Genomic DNA, 14727 nt, shown 5'->3' with positions numbered 1-14727 from the left:
CCGCAGAGCATTGGTCTTTTGATTGTTTTCTGTACCTGTCCGTGACATTTTAATGATCGATGTAGATGGAGCCCCAAGTCACTTTGGACCTCCATAGTTTCTAGCTTTACACCATTTAGAAAGTGCTCTAATCTTTCCTTTTCAGGTCCAAAGTTGATGACCTTGCACTTGCCTCAATTGAAATCTATTTGGCAGTTTTACGCATAACGCAGAGAGGGGAGAATGAGGGTATGCCCTACCATACCTCCCAGGTGGCACACAGGTCTGTTGGGTGGTAAAAATACTTCCCGTTTTCATCTTTTGGGTAAATGGCATCTCCCGGCTGAAATATAAACACAAAGAATTACAAGGCATGAAGCAAAGAGAAGAATAATCTCCCAATGATCCTCCCCCCAACCATTCAACCAGCCAATTGAACCTTTCCTTGAGGCACTAACCCCTGACCTGATACAGGGCCACAGGTGCTTTAAGCGTCTGCTACTTTTCCCAGCCGAGTAGCTTTATTACAGTGATATTACTGAATGAAATGAGCAGCAAAGGGGATTGATCACCGGAAGGTTATTATCAGTCTTGGGATTCAGGAAATTAGGAACCTCCATGACCTGCATGGGTCAAACAGGATAATGAGACCACCTGTGTATTTTAAAGAAATGCTCCTAATGTGCACCAGATAATATCACTGGAATACTCTCCATTTGCCTGGATGAGTGCAGCTCCAATAACACGCTTAGACAGCACCTCCCAAATCCGCAACCTCTAGGGCAAGGACAGCAGGCGCATGAGAACACCACCCCCTCCACATTCCCCTCCAAGTCACACATCATTCGGACTAAGAAGTATATTGCCGTTCCTTCATCGTCGCTGGGTCAAAATCCCGAACAGCACTGTGGGATTTCCTTCACCACACGGACTGCAGCGGTTCAAGGCAGCTTCTCACCACAACCTTCTCAAAGGCAGTTAGGGATGGGCAATAAATGCCGGCCTTGTCAGTGACACCAACATCCCAGAAACAAATTTTTAAAAAGCTACAGCATGAATCATTAATGAGAGGAATCTGGACGGGATTGGTGTCATCACCTGGATCATAGAGACTGAGGCTTAAGTTTGATAGTGCCTGATAACTTGCACTAAATGATCAGGGCATTAACCGCCTGAAGAGGGGGCTATCCTCAGGCCTCATTGGAATAAATCCCACCAACTGTGAGCACTAACTGGGCTCCAGTTGCAGTTCTCTGGGCCGGTGGTGAGATAGCCCACAGGCAAGGCCTGGGAAACGGGAAGAGACTGAGCACAGAGCAGAGGAGCCCACAGTATTCATTTGAAGGTAGGAAGTGCACTTCTTGCCACATTGAGGCAAATAGATTATTGCCCATTGCATAACTCTGCACCTGCCTCTCTTTTGACCCAGACCTTGAGCAGGCAGGTCGCCATTGGTATTGGTCGATCGGTGTGCCCAGGTCTGCACAGGTAGTTAGTGGCATCTTACTGGATGCAGCCAATCAGGCAACAGTGGCTGTAGATCACCCTGGTGTTTTTAAAAACTCATTCATTCATGGGATGTGGGCGTCGCTGGCAAGGCCAGCACTTATTGCCCATCCCTAATTGCCCTTGAGAAGGTGGTGGTGAGCTGCCTTCTTGAACCGCTGCAGTCCGTGTGGTGAAGGTACTCCCACAGTGCTGTTAGGGAGGGAGTTACAGAGTTTTGACCCAGCGATGATGAAGGAACGGCGATATATTTCCAAGTCCGGATGGTGTTTGAGTGAGTCGCGGTAGAGGTCACAGGTTTGGGAGGTGCTGTCGAAGAAGCCTTGGCGAGTTGCTGCAGTGCATCTTATAGATGGTGCACACTGCAGCCACGGTGCGCCGGTGGTGGAGAGAGTGAATGTTTAAGGTGATGGATGGGGTGCTTTGTCCTGAATCTTCCATACTCAAGGGAATATGAGCCTAGTTTATGCAACCTGTTCACATAATATAACCCTTTTATTGTTTGAAATCATTCTCAATTTGGTGACATTCTATAGAATTAACACAGAAACAGACCTTCACCTAATCCTATCAGCATAACCTTTTCACCCTTTCACCCTCATGTACATGTCTAACTTCCCCTCAGTTACATCCATGCTATTCACCTCAACTGCTCATTGTGGGAGCGAGTTCCACATTTTAACCACTGTAAAAGAAGTTTATCCTGAATTCCGTCTTGGATTTATTAGTGACTTGGATTTATTAATGGCTCCTAGTTTGGATTCTGCCTCAAGTGAAATCATCTTCTGTAAGTCTACCCTACTGATCTCCTTCATAATTTGAATTAGTTCACCTCTTTTCCCCATTTCCCCTCTTTAATCCCTTAATGTTCAAAATCTATCGATTTCTGTCATGAATATACTCAAAGACTGAGCCTCCACAGCCGTCTGGGGAAAAGAATTCCAAAGATTCACCACCCTCTGAAGAAGTGAAGAAGTTTCTCCTCATCTCAGTCCTAAATGGCCAACCCCTTATTCTGAAATTGTAACTCCTGGTTCTAGACTCCCCAGACAGGGGAAACACCCTCCCTGCATCTACCCTGTCTAGCCCTGTATGAATTTTGTCTGTTTCAATGAGATCACCTCTCATTCTTCTAAACTCTGGAGAATATAGGCCCAGTTTACTCAATCTCTCCTCATAGGATAATCCCCCCATCCCAGGAATCAGCCTGGTGAACCTTCGTTGCACTCTCTCAATGGCAAGTATATCCTTCCTTGGGTAAGGAGACCAAAACTGTACACAATACTCCAGGTGCAGTCTCACCAGGGGCCTATATAATTGCACACAATTATGTTTGTGGCGGAGGAGCGGCGCGAGATCATGACGGAGGTGCGAAAAATGAGGTCATGGGTCCCAGAAGAGCCGAGGGCCTAGGGTCAGCATGGGCCAGCCCACACTGCGATATGTGTGCACACTAGGTCCGTGCAGCAGAGCTGGTCTCCAGTCGTCCTGCTCAACCCTTGCCACTGGATAAAGGCCCAGCTCTGTCAAGCCCGTATGGTGGCTAATGAGCAACGGTCACCACACGTTAAAAAAATCCACGCACAGGCATCTTCCACCCCTGAAGTTCAGGACTGGAACATTGGGTCCTTTATTGAAATATCTACAAACTCATGTGGAAGCAAGTCATCCCCGTTCGAGGGACCGCCTATGATGATCATGATGACGATGATACAATTACAGTAAGACATCGTTACTCTTATACTCAAATCTTCTTGTAATAAAGGCCAACATACCATTTGCTTTCTTAATTGCTTGCTGTACCTGCATGTTAATTTTCAGTGATTCATGTACAAGGACAGCCAGGTCCCTCTGAACACCAACATTTGCCAATCTCTCACCATTTAAAAAATACTCTGCTTTTCTATTTTTCCTACCAAGGTGGTTAACTTTGCCATGTTCTTGCCCACTCACTTAGCCTGTCTATATCCCCCTGAAGCCTCTTTGCATCCTCCTCACAACTTACATTCCCACCTAGCTTTGTAACATTAACAAACTTGGATATATTATATTTGGTCCCCTCATCCAAATCATTGATATAGATTGTGAATAGCTGGGCACAAGGACGGATCCTTGCGGTATCCCACTAGTTACAGTCTGCCAACCCGAAAATGACCCGTTTATTCCTACTCTCTGTTTTCTGTCCTATTCTCAATCCATGCTAGTATATTACCCTCAATCCCATGAGCCCTAATTTTGTTTAGTAACCTCTTGTTTGGCACCATATCAAATGCATTCTGAAAATTCAAATACACCACATCCACTGGTTTCCCCCTTATCTATTCTGCTGGTTACAAACTCAAAATACTCTAACAGATTTGGTAAACATGATTTCCCTTTCATAAATCCAAGTTGACTCTGCCCAATCCCATTATTATTTTCTAAGTGCCCCATTGCCATGTCCTTAAAAATAGATTCTAGCATTTTTCCTCGTACTGATATCCGGCTAACTGGTCTGTCGTTCCCCATTTTCTCTCTCCTGACTGATGATCCCTTTAACGAATGTCCCTGGAGCCGGTTTCCTGGTGCTGCATGCCAGCTCTCCTTGGCGGTGTTTACTCCAGGCATTGAGATAAGTGGCAAGAATGAATTTTGCAAATCGGGTGGTTATTGAGCATTGCACACTCACTGATCTTTCTGATCTCACACACCCTGCCCTTTCCTATCTACCTGACGTTGTCGTTCCCGGCAATACCTCTTACTGGTGGCGCTACGGGGCAGTGCCAGATTTGGCGGCGGCACTGGATTCACCTTGCCTCGAGCGAGACTGGTCTCGTGCCCCATTGATGGCACTAAGGGGACACATTTTTCCCACTCAAACTCTTTCTCAAAGATCTCTGTTCAGTTTTGGATTTTTACATTAAATATTACCCTCAGGTTTGACATCATTGAGCATCTCATAAGTAACATAATCCACATCACATATACCATAAAAATCCTTTCACAATACTGAGAAGCAAAGGATATTAAAAATGTATCTCTCATTAGGTGGTCTGCCTTTCACAGAATTCAAGCAGTGTTTTCCCACAAATATAGCTGCCACTTACAGTAGGATGCAACTATCAGTCTGTACCCAACCGATTTTCAAGCTGTCAAAATTGGCTAGGGGACACACAATGCTGCTTTGGAATAATATCTTTGAAGTAACTTCTTGCATACCAGACAATATTACACGTTCTCTGCAGCTTGACAAAGTTAACAGTACCTAACTTTTAAATTTACTTTCAGACACCTGTGCAAATATGCTGAGATCCTTGGTCTTTCTGAGAGTGACCAAATCTCTCTATTGGTCACGCCTCCATCCTGTGCTTTCCTATTTTATTGGTTCCTATATGAACTGTGACTTCTGGCTGGATCTCTCCATTCTTAGAACTTATTCTGCCAGCTCTGTTCTGTTTCCTACTCTGGCACTTACAAACAGGCTATCTATCCCCTGACTTAAATCCCTCAGAACTCCCAATCTCATTCTCGTGGCTAGTGTCTTTCTATATCCTAAAGGTAACCCCTTGTAGTGCTGTGATGTCATTCTCAATTAATCTCCTTGCGTCTCCAATCCTTCTGTATATATTGCAAATCCAGGCTATCTCACATTATTCATAATGCATCATTCACTTTATCTCCTGATCCTGCCATTACTACAATCTAATGTCTGCTTGACTTTCGACTTAATTAATTGGAACTGATTCTCATTTACTTGCCTGGTTTTGCTGACTGTCCACTCAGTTTCAAACTCCTCTTCAGGAGCGATCATCACCAAGCTCACTCTGTTTTGCCACTTCAATTCTCCCTCCCACTCTGACCTTTTTGTCTTTGGCCTTCTACACTGTTCAAACGAAGTTCAACTCAAGTGAGGAACAATATCTCAGCATCCTACAAGACACTTTGCAGCCCCTTGGCCTTAACCTTAACATCAACAACTTTCACTGCAGCTTCCATGTTCTCTCTGGCAGAAGGTGCTGGCGATGTTCGATGGATGAGCTGGAATGTCCAGGGATGGGAGGAAGGAGCAGATTGGTGCTGGGCATGGGGACTCCACTCCACCACCCATCATAACACCGTATGGACAGGTGGTCTGCACCCTCGGTGCCCACCTGTTTATTCTTCCAGCAGGCCCTGCCGGCACTGGGTCTGCTCCATTTTGTCCGTCTTGGCACACTGACCTTTCTACCTACCTCTCCTGCCATTCACGCAGTCTCCTTCACACGCTCTCTGTGTCTTTTACTGCTTTGATTTCTCTCATCCTGTCTCCTGCTAATATCACCTCTCCGATTTAACCATCTCCACTTTAACTTATCTGATCACCTAGGCTCTAGTGGAGCCTAATTGTTGGCATGGACTGGTTGGATCAAATGGAATGTGTCTCTGCTACATACTCTAATTAATTCTATGAATAGCATTTAAGAGGAAGTTATATAAGTACATGAGGGAGAAAGGAATAAAAGGTTATGCTGATAGGATGAGATGAAGCAGGGTGGGAGGAGGCTCGTGTGGAGCACAAACACGGGCATAGACCAATTGGGCCAAATGGCCTGTTTTTGTGTGTAAATTCTATGTCAGATCTCTCCACAGATACAAAAAGATCCAGAGACGTCACTTTAAAACTGTAATTGACCGTGGATATCTGCCACTCGGCTGGCAGTCCCATAAGGAGCTCTGGAACGCTTCACTTCTACCCCCAGGAATCCCATGCCATCCTTTGCCCTTTCTCTCCCAAATCTCCGCACTGGCACTGATCAAGTTCCCCAGGATCCATCAGTTGGTGCATTTTAGCCCCAACCACAATTTCACAGCTTTAAATCTCCATTACCCATTCCCCACCTCTGCTCTCTGCTTCTCAAATTTGTTTTCTGAATTCCTGGACTTCTCTGGACATCTAGGCCTCGAAATTCGGGTCGTTTGCGCCTCCCGTTAGTGCCCCGGGGGGGGGGCGGGGGGCGGTTAACGGGCGGCAAATGAGTTTTGGCCCGGGTGCGGCACCGCTAACAACTCCTGCTAAATTCCGGGGGCTTTAGCGGCGGCGGTAACCCGTAGCGCCCTGCTTCACCGGCGATGATAACATGATCACCATAGTCAGCGCCCCAGACCCTAAATTGGATATTGCCCGCTGAAGCCAGCGACAGGTTCAGTGGGCGGCTACAGGGCAGTCGACTGCTCGCGCTGCGCAAGTTAAAGGGGAGGTTTGGGCCAAACCACCCAAAAAAAATCCGCCGATTTTGCCAAGCGCCCCCATTGGGGCTTTGAATGCAGGGTCATCAGAGGTTCTCCCCTTTAAGCTAAGGGGTGGGTGTTGAAGCGTGTCAACAGTATGTGGAGTGTCTGCGTAGTGCTTCACTCCCTGCTCCAGTAGCGCCTCGTCCATAAAGGAAGTGGAGGGCACCAGATTGCTCTTCACTTCCTGCGAGAGACGGTAAGCACAATTCAGCGGCGGGGGCGGGCCAGGAGCAGGAAGTCCCGGTCCCAGCTGGTTACCGCCTACAAGTGGGACACAGGGCAATTTCGCCCCCAAATTATTTGTTTAATTTCTCTGCCATGTCCTTGTTCCTCATTATAATTTCTCCATCTCAACTTGTAAGGAACCCACATTTACTTTCACTAATCTTTTCCTTTTTACATACCTATAGAAATTTTTATAGTCTGTTTTTATATCTCTCGCTAGTTTACTCTCATGTTCTATTTTCTCTTTCTTTATCAATTTCTTGGTCCTCCTTTGCTGAATTCTGAAACACTCCCAATCCTCAGGCTTACTGCTCTTTTTGGCAACATTATTAGCCTCCTTCTTTGATCTGTAGAATTTACCAATATTTCGCAAAGATTCCTTGTACCTTTCCCCTGCAGAGGAGAAGAATCCCTTTCTGGACTTTTAAAATTGAAGGAAACACTTCGGGACACAAATGAGTTTAAAAGGGCAGATGAGGCCTGCAGGGGATAAAAGGGGACCCCCCGCCCCCAGTGTTTGGACTCATAGGAAAGGGAATTTAATTTGGAACTATCTACCAGAAAGTTTGAAATCCTAAAGTGCACATGGAAGAAACTACGAACTTTAATCGAATTTGGGATTTTTAAAAGATGAATGTTGGGTCTGCAAGAAAAGGGGTGGAGTCAATCTCGAAAGGGCCAGTTTGGACATTGGAGCTAATCAAATTGTCTGGGAACTGTTTACCCTCAAAACTTGCCCCTAGAAAACATTAGCATTTAAACAATCGATCATGGAAGAAACATTATCACCCCACCCAGAGGACCCAAATGTCACATACATATTACAACAGCATTTCAACAGGCATAGAAATATCTGGCTCAGGCCAGACTAGCACAATGGATGAGAGCTCATCAACTTTGAAAAGCCTATTAACGCCAGATTAAAACCACTTAATCAAGTTTCAGTTAGCTGGGCTGCAAAATCGAAACAAAGAGCTGGGCCAGATTTGGTGGGAGATAAGGAAGCCTTTTTGGGGTATATCTATTCCCAGTTTTACAAGGAAAAACTCACAGACTCAAACACAGACACAGACACAAGCAGCCGGAGCTGGGGAGTGAAGAAATGGAATAGTGAAGGAAACTACTAGAACTCATCAAGAACTGACCGAGCACGAGGCCCACGAAACTGAAGGTTGTCAGCAGCCAAATTGACAACCACTCTACAATCTACTTCTGAACGGGTGAGAAATTACCAAAAAGGACTAACTAAAACTTTTCCTAACCAAAGAAAGTGGGTACTTACACCATACTCCAAAACGCAACTTACCGCATCAACGGCACACCCCAATCGAAGACTACGCAGTCTGAAGTCCTCTCCTCCGTCCGGGGTACAGCTCGCCTAGAAGGCCAAGTGCAGCGAACCCCGAAACCGCGATTCACCAACAACTGTCAAAAGGGATTGGTGAGTATAGCCCCTGAGCCCCCAGAGCTATAACTTAGTTAGTAAGGGGAATTGGGAGGGGGGAGGCTGGGATAACTTGTGTAAATGTATTTGCATTCTCCTTTTTACCCCATTTAGAGTTTAAGCTGTATTCTTTTCCCCACAGGCTGTAATTTGACATATTATGTGTTGTACCCCTCAGTGTGTATTGGTATTACTATTCTGTGTGTGTTATTAAAGGTGTGCCTTTTACTTCTTTTTAAACACAATAAAGCCATACGTGCTTCCTACCTTGAAACCGATTGTCTGTCCAAGTCTGTCACAGTCCCTTCATAATTCCAGAGTCCAGAACCAAGGGTGTGAGAGCGATTCGGAACCGCTCATATAAGGTCAGAAGGGAAAGCCGTCCCCCTGAAAACCATCCCTTACAGATCGAATACTATCTTTAACTTCTCTTGTTAGCCACAGTTGGACCACTTTTCCTGTGGGGTTTTTGTGCCTTAAAGGAATGTATATTTGTTGTAAATTATGTATTAATTATTTAAATGCCAGCCATTGCTCGTTTACCGTCATACCTTTTAACGTAATTTCCAAATCTACCTTAGCCTACTCTCCCCTCATGCCTACATAGTTTCCTTTGTTTAGATTTAAGACCCTAGTTTCGGATTTAATTAAATCACTTTCAAGCTAAACATAAAATTCTATCATATTATGATCACTCTTCCCTAAGGGCCCCTTTACTACAGGGTTATTAATTAACACTTTCTCATTGCACAATACTAGATCTAAAATAGCCTGTCCCTATTTGGTTCCTCAACATACTGATCTAGAACACTATCTTGTATACATACTATGAATTCGTCCTCCACACGATGGCCGGAATCTTCCCAGCCCTGCGAGTTTGGGTTTGGAGGCTAATTGACAGCGGGGCGAGATCCCATTCTGAACACGCCTCCGTATCAGTTTCTCAACTGTCGGGTCTGCCTGTGGCTCACAGACCCGGGCCAGGCAATTAACATAGAAACATAGAAAATAGGTGCAGGAGTAGGCCATTCGGCCCTTCGAGCCTGCACCACCATTCAATATGATCATGGCTGATAATTTTTGCAACTTTAGGATCCCATTCCTGCTTTCTCTCCATACCCCTTGATCCCTTTAACCGTAAGGGCCACATTTAACTCCCTTTTGAATATATCTAACGAACTGGCCTCAACAGTAGAGAATTCCACAGGTTCACAATTCTCTGAGTGAAGAAGTATCGCCTCATCTCGGTCCTAAATGGCTTACCACTTATCCTTAGACGGTGACCCCCTGGTTCTGGACATCCCCAACATCAGGAATATTCTTCCTGCATCTAACATGTCCAATCCCATCAGAATGTTATTTGTTTCTATGAGATCCCCTCTCATTCTTCTAAGTTCCAGTGATTATAAGCTGAGTCGATCCAGTTTTTCTTCATATGTCAGTCCTGCCATCCCGGGAATCAGTCTGGTGAACCTTCGCTGCACTCCCTCAATAGCAAGAATGTCCTTCCTCAGATTAGGAGACTAAAACTGTACACAATATTCAAGTTGTGGCCTCAACAAGGCCCTGTACAACTGCAGTCAGATCTCCCTGACCTATACTCAAATCCTCTCGCTATGAAGACCAACATACCATTTGCCTTCTTCACCACCTGCTGTACCTGCATGCCAACTTTCAATGATTGATGTACCATGACACCCCGATCTCGTTGCACCTCCCCTTTTCCTAATCTGTCACCATTCAGATAATATTCTGCCTTCCTGTTTTTGCCACCAAAGTGGATAACCTCACAATTATCTACATTATACTGCATCTGCCATGCATTTCCCCACTCACATAACTAATCCAAGTCACTCTGCAGGCTCTTAGCATCCTCCTCACAGCTCACACTGCCATCCAGCTTAGTGTCATCTGCAAACTTGGAGATATTACATTCAATTCTTTTGTCTATATCATTAATGTATATTGTAAATAGCTGGGGTCCCAGCACTGAACCTTGCGGTGCCCCACTAGTCACTGCCTGCCATTCTGAAAAGGACCCATTTATCCCGACTCTCTGCTTCCTGTCTGCCAACCAGTTCCCTATCCATGTCAGTACATTACCCCCAATACCATGTGCTTTAATTTTGCACACTAATCTGTTGTGTGGGACCTTGTCAAAAGCCCTTTGAAAGTCCAAATACACCACATCCACTGGTTCTCCCTTGTCCACTCTACTAGTTATGTCCTCAAAAAATTCTAGAAGATTTGTCAAGCATGATTTCCCTTTCATAAATCCATGCTGACTTGGACCGATCCTGTCACTGCTTTCCAAATGTGCTGCTATTACATCTTTAATAATTGATTCCAACATTTTCCCCACTACCGAAGTCAGACCAAACATCCATAATTCCCTGTTTTCTCTCTTAACAGGTCGTTGAAAGATATTTGCAGATTATAACCAGGCACTTAACATTTCAGCAACTTTTTGAGGAGTTTGCCATCCCGGGGAAGTGTGTCGGGTTCCCAGTGACTCTCCATTGCTTTCAATAGGTGACAGCTGCAGAAGTGGTATAAAAGCTACCATTTCACAGCTGTTCACTTTCCAATCTCAGAAGCTGTAACCTTCAGTGTTTGAAAGAATATCTTCATAGAAACATAGAACGTAGGTGCAGGAGTAGGCCATTCGGCCCTTCAAGCCTGCACCACCATTCAATAAGATCATGGCTGATCATGCAACTTCAGTACCCCATTCCTGCTTTCTCTCCATACCCCTTGATCCCTTTAGCCGTAAGGGCCACATCTAACTCCCTTTTGAATATATCTAATGAACTGGTCTCAATAACTTTCTGTGGTAGAGAATTCCACAGGTTCACAATTCTCTGAGTGAAGAAATTTCTCCTCATCTCGGTCCTAAATGGCTTACCCCTTATCCTTAGATTGTGACCCCTGGTACTGGACTTCCCCAACATCGGGAACATTTTTCCTGCATCTAACCTGTTCAATCCTGTTTGAATTTTATATGTTTCTATGAGATCCCCTCTCATTCTTCTAAATTCCAGTGAATATCAGCCTAGTCGATCCAGTCTTTCTTCATATGTCAGTCCAGCCATCCCGGGAATCAGTCTGGTGAACCTTCCCTGCACTCCCTCAATAGCATGTCCTTCCTCAGGAGATCAAAACTGAACACAATACTCAAGGTGTGCTCTCACCAAGGCCCTGTACAACTGCAGTAAGAACTCCCTGCCCCTGTACTTAAATCCCCTCACTATGATGGCCACCATGCCATCCTTTACTGCCTGCTGTACCTGCATGCCTACTTTCAATGACTGACGTACCATGACACCCAGGTCTCGTTGCACCTCCCCTTTTACTAACCTGTCACCATTCAGATAATAATCTGCCTTCCTGTTTTTGCATCCAAAGTGGATAACCTCACATTATCCACATTATACTGCATCTGTCATGCATTTGCCCACTCACCTAACCTGTCCAAATCCCCCTGCAGCCTCCTCGCATCCTCCTCGCAGCTCGCACTGCCACCCAGCTTAGTATCATCTGCAAACTTGGAGATACTACGTTCAATTCCTTCGTCTAAATCATGAATGTAAATTGTAAATAGCTACGGTCCCAACACTGAACCCTGCGGCACCCCACTACTCACTGCCTGCCATTCTGAAAAGGTCCCGTTTATTCCCACTCTTTGCTTCCTGTCTGCCAACCAGTTCTCTATCCAGGTCAATACATTACCCCCAATACCATGTGCCTTAAGTTTGCACACTAATCTTTTGTATAGCACTTTGTCAAAAGCCTTTTGAAAGTCCAAATACACCACATCCACTGGTTCTCCCTTATCCACTCTACTAATTACATCCTCAAAAAATTCTAGAAGATTTGTCAAGCATGATTTCCCGTTCGTAAATCCATGCTGACTTGGACCGATCCTGTCACTACCGATGTCAGGCTAACTGGTCTATAATTCCCTGTTTTCTCTCTCCCTCCTTTTTTAAAAAGTGCAGTTACATTAGCTACCCTCCAATCCATAGGAACTGAACCAGTGTCTATACAATGTTGGAAAATGACCACCAATGCATCCACCAATTCATGGACCACTTCCTTAAGTACTGTGGGATGCAGACTATCAGGCCCTGGGGATTTATTGGCCTTCGGTCCCTTCAATTTCCCTAACACTATTTCCTGACTAATAAGGATTTCCCTCAGTTTCCCCTTCTCGATAGACCCTCGGTCCCTTAGTATTTTTGGGAGGTTATTCGTGTCTTCCTTAGTGAAGACAGAACCAAAGTATTTGTTCAATTGGTCTGCCATTTCCTTGTTGCCCATTATAAATTCCCCTGATTCTGATTGCAAGTGACCTACATAGAGCTAGTGCCTTCGGCTTCATACACTTTGGAATAGTTTGTAGTGAACTCTATATTCACTGTAATCTTCTTGAAGGAACATTTCTGACCATTAACAGATTGCTTCTGTCAATTCAAATGGCATCTAAACAATCAGAATGGGCCCGATTTATGCTCTCTCATCTGGGTCCTCAGAGTGTGGTGAGCAACAGCCACATGAGCAACAACAGGAGTGCCGACCTTCTCCTGAGCCACCTCATGCTGCACAGGGCATCACGCTGGCATTTACCCATTTTGCCTATCTCTTCTAAAAGTTAAATATTCTGCAATATTTAGTCAACTGTAGACACTTTGCAACCATGTCTCCGTAATGGCTATTAGATCAAACCGATTAATTTCTATCTGCGCTATTAATTCTTCTATTTTGCAGCAAATACTACGTGCATTCAGATATAGTGCCTTTAGCTTTGACTTTTTACTATTTTTCCCTGATGGCATCTTAGTCGACAATGCCCTATTACCTTTGTTACCCTCTCTGCCCCTTCCTGACCCACTCTGCTTATTTTTACCCTCAACTCTGCTCCAGAGCCTTGACATTTCTCTTGCTGCTTTTAAATTCACACTTTCCTGAATCCCCCTCCCACTCCCCTTCCCCCTCATTAGTTTAGCGTCTTGTGTACCACACCTAGTTATTCGATTCACCAGGACACTGATCACAGTCCAGTTTCAGAGGAGCCCATCCCAATGGAACAGCTCCCTCTTTCCCCAGTACTGGTGCCAGTGCCCCTACCTCCCACACCACTCTTTGAGCCACACATTGAACCTTCTAATCTGCTAATCCCAACACCAATTGGTGCGTGGCTCAGGTAACAATCCAGAGATTATTACCTTTGAGGTTCTGCTTTGTGATTTGGATCCCAACTGCTCTCTCAGCAGAACCTCATTATAGTTCTACCTATGTCGTTGGTTCCTACGTGGACCATGACAACTGAATCCTTCCCTTCCCATTCCAAGTTCTTCTCCAGCCACGAGAAGATGTCTTTAACGCAGGCACCGGGCAGGCAGCACAACCTTCGGAACTCCCTGCAGAGAACAGTATCTATCCCTCTGACTATACTGTCCCCTACCACAACTATATTCCCTTTCTCTCCCCCCACTTGAATGACCTGCTGCACCATAGTCCCATGGTCAGCCTGCTCATCCATCCTGCAGGCTTTTCCCTTATCCACATAGGCAGCAAGAACCTCATACCTGTTGGATAAGGGCAAAGGCTGAGGCTCCTCCAGCACTGCACCTGGGGTCCCCTTACCTGCCTGAGTTGCAGTCACACCCTCCTGTCCCTGACCAGTTAGCAGACCTGTACCACTATCTAACCTAAGGGGTATGACTGGCTCCTGGATCAAAGTGTCCAGATAACTCTTCCCCCTCCCTGATGCCCCGCAATGTCTGCACCTCAGACTCCAGCTCAGATGCAGGCACTTACTGCAAACATGGTTGTGTGCGGGATCACAATGCGTTCCACAAACTCCCACATGCTGCAGTTGCAGCACACCACCTGCCCTGCCATCCCTATATGACAGTGTTCTATTTAATTACATTTATATTTAGCTAACTTAATTTACAGTTTTGTTTCTTGACTACTTAATTGATCTAGATTAAGTTATGGGCAATTAAATTAAATATCTACCTGTAATACAAAGCACTACAATATGTAGGCAAAAAGGAACAACTCCTTCCTCCTCTTCTCTGAATTCCCACTCTTTCCAAATTCACAAACAAGAAACTCTGTTTAAGTGACTCTGTTATCCGGCTCTGTGCAGACTTGTTCTATGAGTTTTCCTGCTTTGCTGGTCGCTGGCTTGTGGTTTCACATTTTCTCCGCCGCTTTTGATCTACGTGGCCTCAAACTTCGCGTTAACTCCGCCATCATCTTTCTGCACCACAACTGATTTTCATTATCATGGCAATAACCTCCATCCTCCAATT

At 45.2% G+C, this 14727-nt stretch overlaps 1 protein-coding gene across 1 annotated transcript in view; it reads right to left on the bottom strand.

Annotated features, from left to right (window-relative positions):
* Nucleotides 1-14727, bottom strand: part of LOC139280909 (aldo-keto reductase family 1 member D1-like) — a 79979-nt gene that overhangs the window by 23229 nt on the left and 42023 nt on the right. The window contains exon 4 of the mRNA XM_070900714.1: nucleotides 245-322. Coding sequence (XP_070756815.1) covers nucleotides 245-322 — 78 coding nt within the window. The remainder of the gene's footprint in view (nucleotides 1-244; nucleotides 323-14727) is intronic.

Source organism: Pristiophorus japonicus, chromosome 15 (genome assembly GCF_044704955.1).
Source record: "Pristiophorus japonicus isolate sPriJap1 chromosome 15, sPriJap1.hap1, whole genome shotgun sequence".
In the NCBI taxonomy this organism is placed as follows: Eukaryota; Metazoa; Chordata; class Chondrichthyes; family Pristiophoridae; genus Pristiophorus; species Pristiophorus japonicus.
Note: the sequence above shows the minus strand (reverse complement) of the source record. Positions and strands in the feature narration are given on the sequence as shown.